This window comes from Phocoena sinus, chromosome 13 (assembly GCF_008692025.1).
Source record: "Phocoena sinus isolate mPhoSin1 chromosome 13, mPhoSin1.pri, whole genome shotgun sequence".
Classification (NCBI taxonomy): domain Eukaryota; kingdom Metazoa; phylum Chordata; class Mammalia; order Artiodactyla; family Phocoenidae; genus Phocoena; species Phocoena sinus.
The window spans coordinates 21171501-21194314 of NC_045775.1; the positions used below are offsets into that span (position 1 = coordinate 21171501).

The 22814-nt window shown below is 48.1% G+C and overlaps 1 protein-coding gene across 3 annotated transcripts; it reads right to left on the reverse strand.

The window, feature by feature from the left end:
• Positions 1 to 695: 695 nt before the first annotated feature.
• On the reverse strand, positions 696 to 14616 carry CGREF1 (cell growth regulator with EF-hand domain 1). 3 transcript variants are annotated; one of them, XM_032652496.1, is made up of 6 exons: positions 14501 to 14616; positions 3417 to 3510; positions 2273 to 2338; positions 2113 to 2183; positions 1849 to 1973; positions 696 to 1652 (listed from the first exon to the last, which is right to left on the reverse strand). In XM_032652496.1, the coding sequence occupies exons 2-6, from the start codon at positions 3497 to 3499 to the stop codon at positions 1206 to 1208; spliced, it is 792 nt and encodes a 263-aa protein (XP_032508387.1). In that variant the 5' UTR covers positions 3500 to 3510; positions 14501 to 14616; the 3' UTR covers positions 696 to 1205. The 3 variants fall into 3 exon arrangements, with proteins under 3 accessions (XP_032508387.1, XP_032508386.1, XP_032508388.1); XM_032652495.1 differs by lacking the exon at positions 14501 to 14616 and adding an exon at positions 13026 to 13233; XM_032652497.1 differs by lacking the exon at positions 14501 to 14616 and adding an exon at positions 10353 to 10658.
• Between the last annotated feature and the right edge of the window lie 8198 nt (positions 14617 to 22814).

Here is a 22814-nt window from a genome sequence, read left to right on the forward strand (position 1 = left end):
AGGGCCACCCAGACCAGAGCAGCAGGAAGTGCCCCAGGCTTGCCACCAGCTGTGCCCCTGCTGGGGCCCCAGCTCAGGGTAGAGGGCCAGACTTCCAGCCTTCCTGGCGGGGGAGGAGACTTAAGCCCTTGCACCCCAGGGAACCTTCCAAATAACCACAAGCCATGAGAAAAGCTCCTCTGGGCCCCAGCTCTGTCACAAGACTCCAGTGGCCACAAGTGTGTCCACATGGCTGAGCCAACCCGACAGGCCAGCGGGCAGGGAGCCTCCTCTGGTTTGGCGGAGCCTCTGCAGTCCAAAAATATCTCCCCAATGACTGACCCCGAGCCTGGAGCCGCCTTGTAGTTAAGGCGGTGCCTGGGCCACAAATGTGACCCGGAATGCAAAGCATTGCTTTCCCTGGGGGAGAACTGGTCTGAGGGCATATGGGAATTGGTGAATTTCCACATGGGAGTTGGGGCAGGGGGGTGAGGCTGTAGAATGTGATAAAAGGTAAGGGCTTTAGGCTCAGACAGGCCTGAATTCAAATCTGCCACTTACTTAGCTATGGGACCATGAGTACATTACTGAACTCCATCTTCCCCAATTTCCTCATGTGTCAAATGGTGCTAATTCTGCCTGGTCATAGAATTATCGTGAGGATAAAATCACAATATGTAAAATGCCCGGCATGACGCCCAGTGTGTACTAGGTCCTCAATAAATGGTCATTATTAACATTGTCAGGGGTGGGGAGCAGATACAGGATGATGGAGAAGATCCACCCTGAACTGCAGGAGGGCATTCTAGTGGTTAGGCCCCAGGGAAAGGCTGAGCTCCCTTCCCCGGGTTGTCTGCAGCTGGCTGTTGCCTAGTGCTGTACTCTGCTGTGTCTCAGCACCACCTGGGAACCCTGGGTAAACTGAATTCCTGCCCTCCCAAGAGGACTGCCCAGTCCCAACCCCCTGCAGCCTGAGGTCAGGGCAGGCTGGACCAGTGGATCGATGGCCCAGAGGGATGGGTTCATTTGGTTCTTTATTGGTTTTCTGGGCCCTAAAGCTGCCCTTCAACTTAGGGTCTCCCTGAGCTGCACAGAAAGACCTGCCACCTACTGGGGCCAGGAAGGGGGCACAGAGGTGGTCGTTGTCCTAACACACACACCCTACCCTTTGGGGCATATGTTCTGGCACTGAGACTTCTAGGTGTGCAAACCTGTATCCTCAAGGTTTATATCTCATCATTCTCCAGCTGAATAGCATGAACCTCAAGCTCGTTTGGGGTTTTCTCAGACTCCAGTGTTTCCCTTGGAAGCTCTTCTGCTCTCTCTCCAGTGTCCCTGGCTTCCACCTGTCCCCCAACCTCCCCTCCAGGGCCTGGGGCTTCTCTTGCAGCCTCTGCCTGTCCCCCAGCCTCCTGTACAGGTTCCAAGGACTCCCTTCTGGCCTCCACCTGTCCCCCAGCTTCTTCTCTGGGACCTGGGGCTTCATGTGCTTCTTGTCTTGACGGGCTTTTAGCCAACAGAGGCCGCCTCCCAACGTCCTGTGGCTCTGGGGGCTCTTTGAGATCTGTGTGCCTCGGGGCCTCTCCGGGGAAGTTGACGAGCTCTGCAGGGGTCATGAGCCCATCCCCATTCAGGTCCTGGGTCTCCAGCACCTCATCCACTACGAAGATCACCTGTGGAAGGGTCTATAGTGACTGGAGATGCTCCCAGGAATCCTGACCCTCCCAACAACCCCCGGCATCCCTGCCGTGCAGGCTTTGAGCCCTCCTTTCACAGGGGATTCACCAGAAGAGGCATGATGAAAAACACCAAAGCCCCAGGGAGCTGGGTCTTCTTCTGGGAGAAGGGCCCCCACCCAGCAGGGCTTACCGGGTTGGTGGTGAGAGAGTCGGAAGCTCCAGGGGCCAGAGTTGCTGTCAACATGGACAACAGCTCCAGGCCATCCAGCTGTCCACTCTGGTCGTAGTCGTGGAGAGCAAAGAGGTAGAGGAGAACTAAGGAAGAGAGGCTGGATCAGAAGAGGCATCAGGGGACAGGTGGATCAGGCAGGAGTCGTGGGATGGCCTGAGGTCAGTCCCAGCTCTGGCTGCCCTGGGCCTCCCGTCCACGGGCCCCATCAGCCCAGCCTCTCACCCTGCTCCCGGCTCATGTGCTCCGGCTCCTCTTCCATCCTCTCTAGTCCCTTTAGGTAGCTCTGCAGAAGTCTTGCAGAAAAGCGGAAAATCAGTCCACGAGAGGCCAGTCTGCAGTCCCAGGCCTGGCCCTCTGGTGCCCCCCACCCCAGCCTACTCACTGAAGCTGCTCCTGGCCTGGCTCGAAGGGGTTGGGTAGAGGTAGATGCTGCACTTCAGGGTCCAGCCTGGAGGAGGGAGGGAAGCACCGGCCTTGCAAAGGGCCTCCTCTGAGGGCCCAGCCTCACAGCCTTCCATCCCCAAGCTCCTGGTAGAGTTCTCCCCCCAGACCCAAAGGGAGCTGCTTCTCCAGGTCCCCAAAAACCTTGTGGGGAGGAGGCCATTCTGGCCTCCTCAGAAGCAGAACCTCACTCCCCAGACTCTGCCTTTGCAGATTCCTAGCTTAGATAGTAAGTGAAAATCACAATAAAACATCTGGTTTGGTGGAGGCCAGAGGGAGCCGCACCAAGTAGACACAAGTTGGAGATGCAAGAAACCAGCATAGTGGGCGGCAGGACAACATGCATCATGGCAACCCTTCCTCTGTGATGCTGGGAGCCGAGGGACAGGTCTCTGGCTGAGCCCGGTGGCACTGCCCAGTTTTATACAGACCCGATTTGCTCCATGACACAAAGTGGACTCTTTTTTTACCCCAAGTTGAGGGCATATATGTTGGTTTTGTAGTTTCAATCTGCTCAGGGGCTTTTTGTCAGTCTTTAAAGCTCAAGATTTGCTCGCAGTTCTGGACCGGCATCCCTGTTGGCCCAAGTCAATCCAGATGTGTGATGCCAGAGAGCTGGCAGGATCTGCTACAGCAACTTTTGTCACTGCTGCCAGCCCTTGCTGCTGTGGCTGTATCCGTCCCCCGACCCCACCCAGCATACCCACTGCATAGTATTAAGACACAAAACCTCAAGAAAGATATTCAAATAAAATAGAAGTGATATGCTAATGATCTCTATTTCTTTGGAGCTTCCACTATAAGGTCTTGATAAGAGGACTGTAGCCCCTTTTCAAGCTTATAGCCTCACGTCTCATTGGAAATGAGCTCCCGGTTTCCAAGTGAGTCCAGCAAACGTGTCGATGCCCACTTTGCAGAGGGCACTCTAACAGGCACAAGGCAGAAGCTGAGGTGGTGGGGATGATACAGAAGTCAGGGAGCGTACACCCAGTCTTCCGCCTCCCAGAGGGGCCCACAGCATACCTCCGATTCTCCAGAGACCCCCCTGCTCCCAGCCCACGGCCCTGCCCTCTGAATCCCGTTACCTCGTGGTGCCGTGTTTGGGAACAGCCTGACTCTGGGGCAGTAGCAGCAGCAGCACTGACATTCTCATCGTCACAGGTAACATCCTTCCTGTAGCTGGAAGTAGGAAACAGGGTCAGGGAATCAGAGGGAAGCAGTGTCTGCCACAGAGGGGGGAATTGGTGGGTTAGACAGGAACGCCTCTCTCCCTGCCTCTACCTGCCACCCAGGTGACAGGACTCCTGTGCAGGGAGGAGCCACACACGGACATCAGGAACTTTGCTCAAAATAAACCTTATTCCGGATCCAGCATGTAAAGCGCATAACGCAGACTTGTGCTGGGGGAAGCTGTGCTGCGGGCAGGACTATCCCACTCTTGCCCTGCCAGTCCCCCAGGTGCTTGGAGAAGTGCAGTTTAAGCACATATGATGTAGTTCAGTCCACTCATTTTACGAGTGGAAACTAGTTCAGAGAGGATAAGAAAAAGGCCAAATTAGAAGTGCGTAGAGTCACAAAAAGACCAAGCCTCAAACAGGGAGGGAAACAGATTGTTGGTTTGTATCTGTATTTGTATTTGTATAAAAACTCACCGAAGAACAAATCAAAAGAGACTGGACTCCTTGAAATAGGTCTACACTCAGGTAGGGCTTGAAAACACAACAAATCCGGGTCAATCCAACAGTGGTCCCAAGAATTGCTATTTATTAAACACAGGAAAACCAGATCCCAGTAGAAAGGAAAAAAACATAACTTTCCTTTAGACCTACATTGTGTAGGCCCATTGGCAGCACATCACTTGATTAAATGAAAATAGTCAAATGGAGTATCTATCAATGTGCAGAGCATGAAGCTTTCCAATTAGTCCCAGGATTGTGTACATAATCATGTGAGTTTCTGAGGAAGCAGAAGCCCTCCAGAGCTGAGGCCTGAGACCTCAAACTCATCTTTAGGAAGACAAATCATCAGGTGCTTGACGGTCTAGAGCAGAGGATCAGGAACCCTCTGAAATGGTACCCTACACTTTGGCTGGCATTGAATTTTCCTGGAGAAAGGTGCATAGCTTTCAGCAGATTCTCAAAGAGTTCCATGACCCTGATGAGGTTCAGGACCACTGCAGGGGGGACATCAGCTTCCTAAGAGCTCTTCCTAGAGGCAGTGGGCAACTGGCCAACAGGTAGATACATGTGTAGCTGTGCAAACAGAGCTGCCTTGAGGAAGAAGCAGCACAACACAGAAGTCCACAAGAAGGTGAATCTCCCGAGAGTCATAGAAACTGTCTCTGTTTTTCTAGACATACGTGGGCCCCAACAGATATAGTGAGTCTACATAGTTTGTAGACTAAGACCTGCTGCAACCAAAAAAAAAAAAAAAAAAAAAGCATCATGGAGGAGATAATAGGGGAAAAAAAAGAACCTAGGGCTTCCCTGGTGGCGCAGTGGTTGAGAGTCCGCCTGGCAATGCAGGGGACACGGGTTCGTGCCCCGGTCCGGGAAGATCCCACATGCCACGGAGTGGCTGGGCCCGTGAGCCATGGCCGCTGAGCCTGCGCGTCCGGAGCCTGTGCTCCGCAATGGGAGAGGCCACAACAGTGAGAGGCCCACATACCACAAAAAAAAAAAAAAAAGATCCAAGTATATCATAAATTGTATAAACATAAATTGTATAAACTCATAAACTGTAATAAACATAAATTGTATAAACTCATCAGTTAAGAAATAGAAATTATCAAAAGGTACATAAAACAACATACAAGTTACATGCAATTTTCAAGAGATTAACCTAAAAAGTAAAGTCACAGAAAACAAAACGGTGGAAGAAGGATATATAAAGCAATACTAGAGGAAAGAAAGCTGGCAGAGTTTTTTTTTTTTTTTTTTTTTTTTTTTTGCGGTACGCTGGCCTCTCACTGTTGTGGCCTCTCCCGTTGCGGAGGACAGGCTCCGGACGCGCAGGCTCAGCGGCCATGGCTCACGGGCCTATCCGCTCCGCGGCATGTGGGATCTTCCCGGACCGGGGCACGAACCCATGTCCCCTGCATCGGCAGGCGGACTCCCAACCACTGCGCCACCAGGGAAGCCCTGGCAGAGTTTTATTGACATTAGAATAAATAGAATTTAAGGTGAAAAGCATTATTATAGATAAAAAAGTATCATGACAAAATGCACAAAAGTTTAATCCCCTAGGAAGATATAATGATTCTGAACCTGTATGTACCTAATAACATAGCCTCAAAACACCTAAAACGAAAACTGGCATAACACTATCACCTGTTAGAATGACCAAAAATCCAGATCATTGACAATACCAAGTGCTGACAAGGATGTTGAACAGCAGGAACTCTCATTCATTGATGGTGGGAGTGCAAAATGGTACAGTCGCTTTAGAAGACACTTAGGTGATTTCATTCCAGACTAAACATGTTCTTACCATACAATCCACCAATTAAACTCCTGGTATTTAACCCAAAGGAGCAGAAAACTCACGTCCACACAAAAACCTGCTCGCAGATGTTTACAGCAGCTTTATTCACAATTGCCAAAATTTGGAAGCAACCAAGATACCCTTTGATAGGTGTATGGATAAAGAAATTGTGGTACATCCAGACAAAGAATATTATTCAGTGCTAAAAAGGAATGAACTATTCAGCCATGAAAAGACACGGAAGAATCTTAAATGCATATTACTAAGGGAAAGAAGCCAATCTGGAAAGGCTACACACTGTATGATTCCAATTGTATGACATTCTGGAAAAAGCAAAACTATGGAGACAGTAAAGAGATCAGTGGTTGCCAGGGACTGGGCGTGAAAGGGATGAATAGGTGAAGCACAGAGGATTTTCAGGGCAGTGAAAATACTCTATATGATATTATAATGATAGATACGTGTCATTATAGATTTGTTCAAACCCAAACAACACCAAGAGTGAACCCTAAGGTAAACTATGGACTTTGGATGATTACGATGTATCAGTATAGGTTCATCAGTTCATCGTGTACCCCTCTGGCGGGGCACGTTGATAATGGATGAGGCTGTGCATGTGTGGGGCAGGAGGTATATGGGAAACCTCTCAATTTTGCTGTGAACCTAAAACTATTCTAAAACAAATAAATTCTTTTAAAAAAACTGGCATAAACACAATCAGGAAAATCGAATCTGCCATTATGGTGGGAGAATTTAACATACCTCATACAGTTTTTGAAAGATTAAGCAGACTAAAAATTAGTAAGAATGTAGACGATTGAATAAAATATTTTCTAAGCCTGAGCTAATGAACAAATAGAGAACCCAACTCCAGGCACTTAGCACATACATTTTCTTCTCATGTGGAATATTTATAAAAACTGACAAGCAACAGGCCAAAGAATATGGCTCAGCAAATATTAAAGAATCAGTCTCATACTGTTACATGACTAAATGCAATTGTATTAGGAATCAATAACAAAAATGATGTAAAAATCTCATTTATATAAAAAATTTAAAAGGTACACTTACATATGGGTCAAAGAAGGATATCATAATGGAAATTGTTGAATACTGAGGATTGTATAATACTGGGAAAACATACATCAAAACAAGGTATGTAGCTAAAGCAGTATTAAAGGGGAAGTGGGTTGGGGAATTCCCTGGTGGTCAAGTCGTTAGAACCCGGTGCTTTCACTGCCCAGGGCCCAGGTTCAATCCCTGGTCAGGGAACTAAGATCCCACAAGCCGGGACTTCCCTGGTGGCGCAGTGGTTAAGAATCCGCCTGCCAATGCAGGGGACACGGGTGAGAGCCCTGGTCCGGGAAGATCCCACATGCTGTGGAGCAACTAAGCCCGTGCATCACAACTACTAAGCCTGAGCTCTAGAGCCTGCGAGCCACAGCTGCTGAGCCCACACACTGCAACTAGTGAGCCCACATGCCACAACTACTGAGCCCGTGTGCTGCAACTACTGAAGCCCACGCACCTAGAGCCCATGCTCCGCAATAGGAGAAGCCACCGCAATGAGAAGCCCTCACACCACAACAAAGAGTAGCCCCCGACTCGCCGCAACTAGAGAAAGCCCACACGCAACAACGAAAACCCAATGCAGTCAAAAATAAATAATAAATAAATAAATTTTTTTAAAAAAAGAGAGAAAAGATAAAACTTTTTTTAAAAAAAAAAGATCCCATAGGTGTGTGGTGCGGGGGTGGGGGGAATATATATATATACACACACGTATATATATATACACATATATATACACACATATATATATATACACACACATATATATATACACACATATATATACATACATATATATATATATGTATAGGAGAATTGGGTTGACTTAAAAACTTATATTGGAAGAAAGGCCAAAAGTTAATGAGTTAAGCTTCCAACTCAAGAAGCTAGTAAAAGAGAATAAACTTAAAGAAACTAAAAGAAATGAATAATAAAAGATAGAAGAAATTTAAAATGTAATAGAGAGCAGCAACAAAGTCAAACTACAGTGTTTCTTTAAAAGAACTAATGAACTACAAAACCCCTGACAATTTTCATTAAGAACAAAGAGAAAAGGCACAAATAAACAATATTAGGAATTAAAAGGGGACATAACTACAGGAATAGAAGAAATTTGCAAACTTAGCAGATATAGCCATTTTCCCAGAAAAACTTAACAGTAAAACTGACATCAAAATAAATAGTAAATTTTAATAGTCTGATTCAAGAAATTGAATCAGTGAGTATTAACCTATATTGTTTGAGGAACTATAGACGTGAACTATTTCTGGAGAGTAATCTGCAAATGTGTATTAACTGCTGTAAAACCCCTACCCAACAATATCATCCTGGGGATTACGTAAGGAAAAACACAAACGGAAAAGAAGTTATAAAGATATTTAGAGCTGTGCTATTACTATTAGTCAAAGAACTGTAAACACCTGTAACATTTAGGCAATGATTAAGCAAATCCTATTATGTGACAGAGCCATTAAAAATGATAAATATTTCATGGGACTTCCCTGGTGGTCCAATGGGTAAGACTCCGAGCTCCCAATGCAGGGGACCTAGGTTCGATCCCTGGTCAGGGAACTAGATTCCGCATGCATGCCTTAACTAGGAGTCCGCATGCCGCAACTAAGGAGCCCGCATGCTGCAACTAAAAGATTCCCGAATGTTGCAACTAAAGATCCTGCATGCCACAACGAAGACCCCGCAGGCCGCAATTAAGACCCAGCGCAGCCAAAATAAATAAATTAATATTTTTTTAAATGATAAATATTTCAAATTCGTGTTTTAAAGGAAAAAATGGACAGATTTGAGCATATCAAAAGTTTAAACTTCTGTATTATGAAAGACACTATGAATCAAGTTCAAGAAGACAAGTGATGGAGGACTGGAGGGAACAGGGTTCAAGGCTATTTGGATTTTCAGCAGGGTGGAGTTCACCACCCCCACCCCCAGCAGAGGCTTGGAGACAGAAATCTCCGTAGAGACCCCACGGAGACTGAGTGGAAATCCAAGAACGGCAGAGTTATGTGCCTAACCCGTGAGGATTAGAGAGAAGGCCCTGCCCACAGTGTTCTTGGCGGTTAGGAAGCAATGGCTTAGAGAGGGTCTAGGCAAGTGGACAGGAGGGTTGCCTCACCCAGTTCTTGGTATCCAGCGTGCTGCTGATTTAAAGAGAGGGGTCTGAGGGCTCCAGGCTCTAAGGTGGAAGGAGGGGCACGAAATGACTGAGAGGGCCAGCTGGCCAGAAGAGGCCAAAAGGAGAAGGCCAGAAGATATAGACCCAGGACTGGATGCCGCAGAGGACATCATGGGAAGTACCAGTCGAAGTCAAGACCTTGAGTGACAAGGACCAGGAAGGCGAGCCTTTGTAGGGAAGGCAAGTGTAAATATAAGTTTACAGAGTAAGGGCTCATGGTACTCATTTCTTTAATATTTATTGGGCACCTACTATATGTGAGGCACTATTTTATAAGTAAGATGATAATATTAGGTAAAATTACCTATTATTTTTCCTCCTTAAAGTTTACATATTTATGTAAGTAGGAAATGATACAAATGTTAAAGCAATGATGAAGAGAAACACAGAATTGCTAAGGAGTAGGTGGCATAGCCCAAAGTTTAAGGGTATGAGCCCAAAGTTTAAGGGTATGGGCCCTAATCTCTGGCTACCTAAGTTCAAATCCAGGCTCTGCAACTCACTAGCTGTGTGCCTCCTGTGTTTCAGAACCTCGGTCTGTTAACATGAGGTTGATGAGAGCACCTCTTGGGGTGTGGTGAGGATTAAATGAGACAAGACATGTAAAGCGCAGTGCCTGGTTATACAATAAGGCATCTTCCTTCCAGAAGTTTTTCTGGATTGCTCTGTAGTAGCTTCACACCATCCTGGTCTTCCCACCTGGATACCCTCAAATTGCTTTCTCCTCCCATCTGTTAACTGCCAGGACCTAGGCTAACAGGAGGCACAGGAGTAATTTAAATCCCTCAGAGCTGTCAAAACCTATTATCCAGACTTAATGTGTTATCATCACTAGGAGTTGCCTTTTAAAAAAGGACATTTGGAAACAACAAAGAATGACTCTGGGGCTTCCCTGGTGGCGCAGTGGTTGGGAGTCCGCCTGCCGATGCAGGGGACACGGGTTCGTGCCCCGGTCTGGGAAGATCCCACATGCCGCGGAGCGGCTGGGCCCGTGAGCCATGGCCGCTGAGCCTGCGCGTCCGGAGCCTGTCCTCCGCAACGGGAGAGGCCACAACAGTGAGAGGCCCACGTAACGCATAAAAAAAAAAAAAAAAAAAAAGAATGACTCTGGTGGTAGCAGTTCAGGGATAAAGGGGAAACACCTATCGGATCCCACTAATCCAGTCACTCATTAGGCCAACTGTGCTGGTTTGAAAAACATCTACCGATTCTTTCTTGTGGGAAGTAGCTGGAGTTAAATTTGCCTTTCCTTGTATATGATCTGGACTTAGCGACTCACTTCAAACAAATAGCAGAAATGTGACCTCCAAGTCTGAGTCATAAAAGGCAACACGGTTTATGCCTGTTTCTGGCTCTCTCTCTCCCTCTCTTGACATGCAGATATGCTTCTCTGGAGCTCTGAACCGCCAAGGAAGAAGTTTGCCACGCTGAAAAGACCATGTGGAGAGAGCACATAGAGATAGGGATGCTTGAGGAGCCCCAGTTGCTCTGGCCTCCAGCTGCTCACCTCCCCACCCAAGGGCCAGGCAGGTGAGAGAGCAAACCTGTAGATCATTCCAAGCCCCAGCCTTCGAGCTGCCCCAGCCAACACTGATGGAGCAGAATTGAGCTTGCCTTCTCTGCCCTACCCAGAATGTACACTCATAGGCAAAGTCAATGTTATTGTTTTCAGCCACTGAGTTTTGAGGTGATTTGTCAAGTTGTCATAATGATTAGAACTGCCTTCTTGGCAGTCACACAGGGCCCTGCTCTCAAAAGGGCCCTGGGCTTAGTCTAATGCTCTGCTGTCTCTGTCTTGAAATTCTTAATCTTATTTTTGCACTGAGCCCTGAAAAGTAAGACCTGGTCCTGAACCCTGCCCACATGAATTACTCTTACTCTCCTCCTCTTGGTCCTATGTCACATGTGTGCAACTATTCAGCATGTGCAGTGGACAGAGGACAGAGCCATGGAACCAGCCAGACCTAGGTTCAAATCCCAGCTCCACCACAGACTGTCCCCGTGACCTCGGGTAGGTTAATTACCCTCACTAAACTTATTTGCATAATGGAGATAATAATAGTACTTACGTCACAGAATTACAGTGAATACTAAGTGGATAATGAATTACTCATCGCACAAGGAGTCTCTTATTCTTGTCCCTGCCTCTGCTATTTTCTTGATTTAAAGAACCCTCCATACGTAGAGTACTCTCCCTTTGCTGGAACTCCACTGCTCCAAAACCTTCAAGGGCTCCCTGTTTCTATGACAGTCCAGAGTCTTCACCTGGACACTTAAGGCCTTCTACAATCAGATATCAAGTTACCATTTTAGACTCATCTTCCAGTGCTCCATTATACTAACACTCTGCTTCAGACAGAGGGGTTACTGGAGTCTGCGAAATACTTTTCATTTTCACTGTGCAGTGCTTTTGCCCAAGCTGTTCCACCCTCTACCTGGAACATCCTGCGCCCTCCTGACAACCCTAGCACTCTGGTTTCAGTCCACTTCAGAAACAAATAATTGCATGTGGACTTTTAGTGTCATCTCAGTAATATTCTCCTAAGTCATGCTTCCAAACATGGCATTTTTAGTACAGGTAACTCACCTCTGTTATATGAAGGAAGTCAGGCTAAGGCACCTCAAGTAATGTGTAATGAGGTTGGTGTGATGTGATTGCTTCACACTTTCACATTTCTAATTACAGTATTTACAAAAGCTTTTATAAGCAACAGAAATAGAGCAGCTACTGAACAACTGCCTGTCAAATAAGAACGTTCCTCATCATTTTCTATAACGTGCATAAACATAATTTACCCTAATGACCACAGAAAAGCCACCACAACTGCTAGAGTTGTGATATAATTCAATAGAGTTATTCACATCACACTCACACACACACACACACACACACACACACACACTCACACACTCACAATGATCCTCTAGCCTCTGATTTCTTCAAGCCTTTGCACCAGTGCATGGGAGGAAAGCCTGGCCTTGCAGTTAGACCTCTGATCAAATCCAGCCTCTCACAGTACTAACAGTGTGATCTCAGCAGGTGTCTCCGTGTCTCTGAGCTCTGGCACCTTCACTTTAAAAAATGAGGATAGTGGTATCTATCTTGTAGGGGCTTGGGGAGGATGCAATGGAATAATGTAGGTTGAGTGCATGGCAGTGAGTAGATGCTCCCTGAGTATTTCAGAGACTCTAGGATGTGGCAGGGCCTTTTCTCTTGCTGGACTTCCCAACCAGTGCGAAACTGCTTGCACAGCATGCCTGTCAGTGGCCATCAGCCTCCACTGGACTTTCCAGGACAGGAGCCTACCACCCACAGGGCACGCATTCCACTTCTGCCTAATTCGAACTGTCAGAAGTAATTCTGAGCTCAATCCTCTCCCTTAACTTATCTCTCCAGGGCCGCCTGTGCCTCCCAGCACCTCCCACCCCCCCCCCCCCCCCCCCCCCGGCGCAAGAGAAGAGGCACTGGCTATACAGCCAAATGGGTCCCACACCTGAGAGCTGGGCTCCCCCTGCCACTTCTAGCTGGGTGATAACCTCGACCCCTCCCCGGTCCCCCTTTTCCTCCGCTGTCAAATGAGGATGAAACTCCTGCCAGCCTCCCCTCCCCCCGGGACTGTCAAGAGCAACGAATGAGACACCGGAGGGAAAAGCCCTTGGGGGACTGTGAACCCCCCACATCACAGCGAGGGGGCTCAGGCCTTGCTTTCCAGGCCCTCCCTCTACATGCTCTCAGGGGTAACCTCGGAGAGGCGCCCAGAGGCGAGAGCCAGCGCTCCGGCGGCGTCCGAGCCGCAGGGGATGCGGAGGGACTGCGCCTTCAGCCTCCGAGCTGGAGGCCAGGAGACCGCCCCCGCCCGCGGTCCCGCCCCGCGGCGCCCAGTATTCCCGGCTGCCCGCGGCGGGGTCCCCGGCCCCCAGTCCGCCAGCCCCGGGCGGGGCTCGCACCCACCTGCGGCGGCGCGGCGCGGCTCTGGCCGGCTCCGGCTGGGTCGCCGCTCGAAGCTGTGAGCCGCCGCGGCCGCCGCGCCTCGGCTCCCGCCGCCCGGCCCTCCCCCGGGCCGCTCCACGTGGCTGCTCCACGTAGCCCTCCCGGCTGCGGCCACCGCCCTGGCCCGGGCAGAGTCCGGAGCGCCAGCCTGGGTCTCCGCCCCGCCCCGATTGGCCCGCAGACCCCGGCCCTCTGCGGCCCGCACCGGGAGAGGGAGAGCGTGTGCGTGAGTGTGTGCGTACAGACAACTAGAGAGAGAGAGGCAGAGAGACAGATGATGAAGCTGGTGCGTAATGAGAAGCACGTTTAACTGGGGGCTCACTCCCTGCTGGGACCCAGATGTGTGTGACAAGATAGAATGTGACTTACTGTTAGCCTGTGATTGTGACTGGTGTATGTGGCTGCGTGGATGAGAGACCTGTGACACGGTAGGGGGTGTTTCGTGTGGCTGCGTATCCAGTATGGCAGTACTTGAGAGAGTATGGCCAATGCGGGACTGTCCGGGTGTGTGGCCGTACAGGAGGTGAGCGGTGTGTCTGTTAGGGTATCTGGCTGAACTCTTCCTGAGTTGTGATGCTCAGGTGACACCCGTGACTGTCGGTTTCCGGTGAAGGTATCATTGTGTGACTGTGACTGCACATCACTGAGAAGTGGCTCCATGTGGTGGGGGGAGGGGGGGCCTGGGAAAGTATCAGCTTAAGGGTGACAGTGGCAGTTGTTTGCCAGCACAGCGTTGCTGTGTGTGGCTATAGCTTTGTGGTCAAAATGCAGTGTCACCCGTTTTCTCAGAGTAGCCAGTTCCTCCACCCAGGCTTCAGACTACTTCCTCACCCACTGGCTCAAAGACTTAGTTCTTTGAGTGTACAACTTCTTATCTCTCTGGAATCTTCAACTTCTCCCTCCCCATCAGCTCCTTCCCATCAGCATCTACCCACAACAACAAATGGACTCTCATCAAAGTCACCCTGTCCTCCTTCCTGTGGTGGACAGGTGGGTACTGCTGGACACTACCTCCTTGGGTCATGGTATCACTGGTTTCGGCAATACCATTCCTCTCTCTTTAGTCACTTCTTCTTAGTTTCTTCATGTGTCGGAGTTCCTCTGGGCTCTCTCCTCATTCCCCATCTGCTCATGTGTTCTTCCATTCACGTAGCTTCCATCACTACCTCTTATGGGTTGAACTGTGTCCCTCAAAAGTTCATGTGTTGAAGTCCTAATCCCCAATGCCTCAGAATGTGACTTTATTTGGAAATAGAGTAGTTGCAGATATAATTAGTGAAGATGAGGTCATACTGGCGTAGAACCTAATTCAATATGACTGGTGTTCATATAAAAAGGGGAATTTGGACACACACACACACACACACACACACACACACACAAGGAGAACAGCATGTGAAGATGTGGGCAGAGATTGGAGTGAAGCTTCTACATACCAAGGAATGCTGAAGATTTTCAGCAAACCACCAGAAGCTAGAAGAGAGGTATGGAACAGGTTCTTCCTCACTGCTCTCAGACGGTACCAATCCTGCTGACACCTTGATCTTGGACTTCCAGTTTCCAGAACTGTGAGACAATAAAGTTGTTTTTGAAGACAACCAGTTTGCAGCACTTTGTTATGGCAACCCTGCCAGCTAATATATCATCTAAATGCTGATAACTGCCATATCTCAAAGTCCAATCTCTGAGCCCCAGACCACTTCAGGAACTGAACAGCCTACTGATTTGTGCTGGATCTTAATTTTTAAAGGTGACTGAGTGACAACACAGAGAGGTCAATGCCACTGAAAGAAAAGTTTAATGTTACAATTCCCTCAGGAAGAAGAGGCACAGCTCACCACACAGGACCACAGAGGGAAGCACCAGTGTAGGTCAGAAGGCAGAAAGGAGCAAGGGGAAGGCACAGGCCACAGCTTTTATTAAACTAGAAAAGCAAGACGAGGCAGGTTAAACAGTTTAGGGTTGGCTAGTTTTAATAACTTCAGAGAGCTTTGGGGCATAGGGGCTGTCACTAGTTGACTGGTCCCTGGTCCTGGGTTTATCTAGGAAAGGGAAAATATTGGTTTGGTGTGTGAGAGTTGGATAAAGGAAGTGGTTCAGAGTATGGCCTCTGGATTGCAGGGGAGATGTGAACAACTTTGGCTGTTAGTTTGGTCCTGTGATTAATGGATGCCAAAGAGACAAATTCAGAATCTAAGAAAACACAATTAGAACACCTACCAGCACCCCAGACGTGTCTGAATCAGAATGCATCATCTTCCTCCTCAAAACTTCCCCTCCCCCTGCTTCTCTACCCCAATGTTACCACCATGCATCCCTGAATCTATGCAGTCAGAAAACGGGGTCGTCCATGATTCCTCCTTCTTCCCCCACCTCCAACCTACTACCAAGTCCTATCAGTTCTGCCTCCTATCTTGAAGATCTTCACTCCTCTCCTGAGCTTTCCCCTAGTCCAGGCAGCCCTGGTCCACGCCAAATTTCCGTTAACAGCCTCCTAATTAGCCTGCTTTTCATCCCCCTCCAATCCATTCTCAAAGTAGCCTGAATGATTCTTCTGAAATATAACTCTGATCGTGTCGCCCACCCCTTCTTAAAACTCTGATGGCTTTCCTCCACCCTTAGGATAAAGCCTAACATCCTTTATGCAGTTGCCCACAACCTGATTCCTGACCATCTCACATGCTCCAGCAACACCAAATTTCTTTTGGTTCCTTTTAAGAAGTCTCTCACATCCAGGCTTTTACTTGTGCTCTTCCCTCTCCTGGAACAATTACTCTCTCCCCTCCTCCACCTTGTCTTGGAAACTACTACTTATTTTTTGATTTCGCCTTAAATGTATTGTCATTTAATATCTGGGTGTGCTTTCTCTGATCCATGGAGTCTGGGCACCCTCCCCGGGGCTCCCACTGCAGCTAGTACTTCCCTTATCTACCACCATGCTCTGTTGCAGGGGTTCAACCCTGATTACACATTTGAGTCTTCCAGAGAGATTTTAAGTTGTTATTAATACTTAGGCTCCTCTCCAGACCAACCATAACAGCGGGTGGGGCCTGGGCACCGCTAGTTTTAGAAACTCACAGATAATTCCAATCGTCAGTCAAGGCTGAGTCATTGCTCTAGTAGATTACTTACTTGTTTCCATATCCCAGTGAAGACAGGAACAGCATCCCAAGTGCCTGGTACACAGTGGGTGATGAGTAAGTATCTATTGTACTTGTGACAGGGATTGTATGAGGCAGTGTAGAGTGACACTGGACGAGTGGCTTTAACCCATGTGTGTGTGACTCTGTGCGGAATGGCACTCACTCAAGTAGCTGAAACTTGACTACGTGACACTGTGGGGTGTCGGTGTGAATGATTGTGTCCAGTGTGTGAGGGCCACTGTCAATGACTGAACACTACGGGAGTGGAGTGGTGTGACCACGTCAGTGGCTGTGCCCTGTGTGTGACTGACTGAGAGGCTGGGGGGATCTGGCCAGGCTGTCAGACTCGCCGCTCCGGGGCAGGGTTTGAGGAAGAAAGAGCTGGAGCTGCCCCTCAAGATGGCGGCTGCGGGGAAGGCCGCTAGTCCTCACAAGAGGCCGCAGGGCCGGTGACCGCGAAGCGGAGGCAGGAGCCGTAGAGGCGCGAGACCCGGCCCGCGGGCCGGGAGGCCATTCGCAAGACACTGGGGTCAGCTCCGCGCAGACTGCCCAGGCGCGGTACACACACCCGCTCCACGTCCTAGCACGGCCAGGAGCACGGGCGGTGGGCGAGGCCTGGGTCCCCGAATCGCCGGGCAGTGCGGGCGGAACCCGCACAGGCTGTCCAATGGCGTGTAACGGGCGGGGCCTAGCGCGCACCTGCGGGCCCACTAATCGAAGCTCAGGCTTCAGAGCCGGTCGAGAACTTGGGAGTGGAGGCTCAGCAACGCGAGAGGCTGAGCTCCTCCCTGGGCCCCCAGGATGACACCTGGACAGAATCCTTCTCTCTGCTTTAGGGACTTGGCGCTGCCCTCTACTTCGGCTACTACTGGGCATGGGTGGCCCCGGTGGGTGCGGGTCCAGAGCTCTCTCCGGCAGGTGTAGGTAACTCGAGTCCGAGGGCAACTTCCAGCCGGGGCTCGAGCCCTTTGTGGAGGTTGGCTCGGTGGGGTCTCCTGGCCCAGGTGAAATTTGACGCCACAGCCCCACCACCACTCTGGCCCCGCGCTCCAGCCAGGCTCAGCTTTGCTACTATCACCTAACGGAGAGTCGGTTCTTTGCCTGCCTGGATTCTCTGCATCCCGCGTACTCCCCATGCCAGCTGGACCTTTCAGTCATCGGAGGGGTGCTGCTACCGATGATGTGGACAAACACTTGCAGAAAAGCGGGGTGGAAGGCATCCTGAGCTGTCAGGGAGATACGCACACTATCTTTTTCTTTTTAGGCAGTCTAGATGAGCTTCTCATTAGCTGCTCTGAATGAAGGAACCAGTTGGTGGGGTGGTGGCTAACACCCACCATCATCCCATCAGCTTAGTAGGACCTTGCTTCTCTTAAGGACTGGCAGAGGTTCCCCGCCTAGCTCAGGACTAATGGATAACCCTAACTGTCCCTGCTCATTCAGCCCTGTTTTAAGTTCTAGGCTCTCCATGTAGAGTGCAATGGAAAAATCCGAAGAGGATGATTTTGATGAACTTGGAAGTTTTATTCTCACTGAAATTTATGTAATTTACATAGCCACAAAAATCTAAATCTTTTAATTTTCATTAAACTCGGTTCTAAGTAGCTGAGTCTAACAAGAAACCTATTGATTCAAGCCCTTTAAAATGATCTATAGGGAAATTTAATGTTACCTCAACTTTTCTGTATTTTCAGAGCTTTACACATCCTATGTATTGTTTATAGAATACATTTGCCTTAGTAAAACAATTTTAAAAATCCAAACCTCACAATACCCTATAAACCTTACCTTATATGCCTGATTTGGAAAGTCAGTCATTTCAGAACAGAGCTGTCCTGAACTAAACATTTTCCTTTGCTTACAACCAGCCACAGAGAAGTCAGAGACCTCTGCCACTTTATACCCCAAATCCTTCTTGGATTTCCAAATACTGGTTTAAATGCAGAGAAAGTGTCATTCTGGACACTCTGAGGACATGCAGTTTGGATTGTCCAGCATGGTAATGGATTGGAATTGATTCATCCAAAGTGACTAATGGCATTTAACTAATTAATTCTCAGGGATAAGTCAAGAAACACTTCACTGGAGTTAAAATGAAACTAACCCATATACATCAAACCTGTGATTTATTAGCACCTTGTTCTACACAACTGAGCTGTTTGACCAAGGATTTAATAAATTGATAACTCAAAATCTTGGCAACTAGGAGGTATTATAGTAAAGTGACTAAGAGCACAAACTCTTAGTTTCAATCCCAGCTCCACTGCTAACTAGCTTTGGCACATTTTGTGACCTTTGACAACTTACTCAATATTCAAACACGTTCCCACAGGGGGATCATAGTACCTATCTCAAAGAGCTATAGTGAAGGTTATAGGATATAATCATGTAAAATGCTTAGCACAATACCTGGCACATAAGGAGCACTCAACAAATCTTACTAGTATTGGTGGTAATATCATAATTATTTTTTACACTTTTTAATAGAAGTATAGTTGATTTACAATGTGTTAATTTCTGCTGTACAGCAAAGTGATTCAGTTACACAATTTATATACAATCTTTTTTAATATTCTTTTCCATTATGGTTTATCATAGGATATTGAATATAGTTCTCTGTGCTATACAGTAGGTCCTTGTTGTTTATCCATCCTGTATATAAAAGTTTACAACTGCTAACCCCAGCCTACCAGTCCATCCCTCCCCCAACCCCCGCCCCCTTGGCAACCACAAGTCTGTCCTCTATGTCCGAGTCTGTTTCTGTTTCGTAGATAGGTTTGTTTGTGTTATATTTTAGATTCCACATATAAGTGATATCATATGGTATTTGTCTTTTTCTGACTTCACTTAGCATGGTAATATCTAGTTGCATCCATGTTGCTGCAAATGTGTGTGTGTGTGTGTGTGTTTTTTTTTTTTTAACGGCTGAGTAGTAGTCCATCGTATATATGTACCACATCTTCTTTATCCATTCATCTGTCAATGGACATTTAGGTTGTTTCCAGGTCTTGGCTATTATGAATAGTGCTGCTATGAACATAGGGGTGCACGTATCTTTTTGAATTAGAATTTTGTATGGATATATTTTGTATGGATTGCTGGATCATACGGTAATTCTATTTTTAGTTTTCTGAGGAACCCCCATACTGTTCTCCATAATGGCTGTACCAACTTACATTCCCACCAACAGTGTAGGAGAGTTCCCTTTTCTCCATATCCTCTCCAGCATTTGTTATTTGTAGAGTTTTTAATGATGGCCATTCGGACTGGTGTGGGTTGTTACCTCACTGTAGTTTTGATTTGCATTTTGCTATTAGAGTCATTGAGCATCTTTTCATGTGCCCATTAGCCATTTATATTTCTTCTTTGGAGAACTGTCTATTTAGGTCTTCTGCCCATTTTTTTCTGCCCACTTTTCGATTGGGTTGTTTATTTTTGTTGTTGTTGAGTTGTATGAACCGTTTGTATATTTGGGAAATTAAGCCCTTGTCGGTCTCATTGTTTGCAAATATTTTCTCCCATTCTGTAGGTTGACTTTTCATTTTATGGTTTCCTTTGCTGTGCAAAAGCCTGATTAGAAAAAGCTTGACCTGCAAAAGCAGATGTAATCTTGATTAGGTCCTATTTGTTTATTTTTATTTCTATTGCCTTGGGAGGCTGACCTAAGAAAATATTGGTACAATTTATGTCAGAGAATATTTTGCCTAATATCATAATTATTATTCCACTTTGCCTTTTGCTAGCTGTGTGACTTTGGGCAAACAACTTAACCTGTCATAGTTTCTTATAATAAGGTTGGGTTTAGCCTAGTGCCAGCAAATAGCATACAATGAATCACAGGTGTTATTATTCCAGGGCTTAAGGCCCAGGGTACGAGTCACAACAGTCACAGTACCAACCTGGCCTCTCTAGTTCATAATTTACGTAGCCCCTTTTGACTGCAAGAAGAAATAGGAATCTGGTCCTTGGGTCCTTTCAGGCCTGCAACAGAAATGCAATTTCTATTTCTTGAGTCTGAGGCCTTCTGTCTTTGTACAGCATACTCCCCCTTCATAAGCCTTCTATGTGGCTGGGCCCTCTCATTCACTTGATGCGTATCCAGAGAACTAAGCAGAGAGGTTGAAAGATAGGGCTAAGTGTCCAATGACCTCATCTGGCCCACCATCCTATCCCTGTTACCTTCCTCCTAGCTGGCATGAAGAAAGAGAAAATCTGTTCCCATTGGGACTATTCCGCCTTTAGAGCATGGTCTAACAGCAGGGGCTGTTAAGTAAGAAAATGAGGTGGTGAGGTACAAAGAAGCCCTGCAGCAGGGAGCACATGCAACAGGGAATGGGAATATGCAACAATGGAATGCTAAAATCAGAAGGAACCAGCGTGACCGGAGCTAGTTTTGAGACGAGAGTGTGGATAATTCAACTGGCAGAAGTGTAGACAATTCAAAAGGCAAAAGTCACAGATTAAATGGTGCTGCATTTCTTCAGCCTCTGTCCAGGATCCCAACCTTTCCTGCAGATCAGCTGGGCAACTTATATTACCTGCTCTCTCCAAAATGGGTTGGGGGCATGGATAGGTTGAGTGTGGCAGTCGGTTCAGGGGCAATTCTGGAGAGGTGACACTCTAGGACTGGAGTTGGGGTCCTAGTGGGACTATCTTAACAGAGGTGACTTGACCATTCCAGATTGAGGTATGCTAGATTTCTCACGCCCAGACAAAGCAGTGCCCTCCAGGCTGGCCTCTGGAAAGGGGTCACTCTGGTATCAGGTACCTCACTGGCTTGGCGCAAAAATCAGGGGAGTGAGGCACATCGTGTTGTGTGACTACAGAGGCCACAACTGGTGACTGGGTCCCAGTTTCTGGCCTTCCTGGAGCGACACTGTCCAGTCACTGTGGAGACTTTCTACCCTACGCTCTGGTGTTCTGAGGGGCGGCTACAAACCATCTTCAGAGTCTTACTGCAGTCTCCGCCTGTAGCCCCTTACTCAAGGTAAGAAGGGACAGATGGGGGTGAACATGAAGCTGCAAGTACAGGGGAATCCTACTCGTGTACCTCTTTTAAAATGGGGGTAACCTTTGACCCATCTACCTCAGTGTGCTAAGGGTAACCAGAGTGGCTATATGGGAAGGCTATTTAACTGCACAACCATGAGGTAATACTCAAATCTTTTATGTCTCATTATACCTCGTTACAGTCTTAATGTTTTGCATAATGCGTGACCTCAAATGATGCTGGTAACTTGTGGGAGTTGTTTGGGGAGGGAGAGGAGGGCATAAAATCTTTCAAAGTACATGGAGTTCCTAATAGTAGTATCTTTCTGTGCCCTTTTCTCCAAAACCACAGGAAGTTCTCGAAACCCCGGATAGAGGACAGCTCCTCCTAGACTGGGCCAGCCATCCTAACAGCAGTCAATATCCTGACCCTACCACCCAGCCATTGTTATTGCTGCTTCCTGGTATCACGGGCAGTAGTCAGGAGACATGTATCTTGCACCTAGTTGACCAAGCTTTGAAGGATGGCTATAGGTTAAGGATGGACACAGCCCAGCGGAATTGGGTGGTGTCTGATAACTTATAATTGTGTGTGTTGGGGGTCGGGGGAGGGTCAATTCATACCCTGCTAGCTATGGGGAGGAGGTGCCATATGAAGGGTACCATTTGACGGAGGCCTTTCTGAAACCTACCAAAAGGGGAGAGGAGCCCTTATGGAGGGTCTCCCTAACATGTACCTGGGTGTGCCACAGGGCTATCGTATTTAATAACTGGGGCTGCCACGGGGAATAACTGCTGGCGAGTACCCTCCTTCCTCGTAGTGGCCCTTCACCCCGCTCCCTTCAGAGACCCTGGGCCCCAACCTACCTGTCTTCCATTTCTTGAGTCCTTTCACTTTTCTGCCTTCTGGTCAGGGCCTCCTTCCCTACCCAATGATCCGGTTTGCCTCAGACCTACAGGGCCCTCTGTGCCAGCAACACTGAAGATCTGGAGACAGTCGTGAACCACGTAAAGAGCCGCTACTCCCAAGCTCCACTGCTGGCTGTGGGCATCTCTCTCGGAGGGTAAAGGCTGCCTGCACTTAACCCAAAGGCCCAGTCTTCCTTTTTCTCTTTCCTCCTCCATGTTCTCTCCCGTTCTCCTGTTCCAACTCACCAATACAAACCCTTCTTTCATGGCCCCTGGGCCAACCCTGCAGGATATTAGCTGAACCACCTGGCTCGAATGGGACGGGCTGCGGGGTTGGTGGCAGCACTGACTCTAACTGCATGCTGGGATACCTCTGAGACCACCTGCTCCCTGGAGACTCCACTGAACTCACTGCTCTTCAGCCAGCACCTCACTGCTGGGCTCTGCCGAGCTGTGAACCGGTAGGGTCTTGACAAGTGGAAAAGGGAAGCAGACAGGGTAGGATGGCAGACATGCCAGGTTCTCCCAGTGCTCGGGTCGGTTCCCTATCTGGATTTTCTCACTCATGAGATAGGACAGAGGCTGGCTCTGGGTCAGGTCCAGGAGTAGAGCCAAAGCCCTATGTGTTCTTTTTTTTTAAATTTTTCTTTTTGGCTGCGTTGGGTCTTCATTGCTGCGCGCAGGCTTTCTCTAGTTGCGGCGAGCGGGT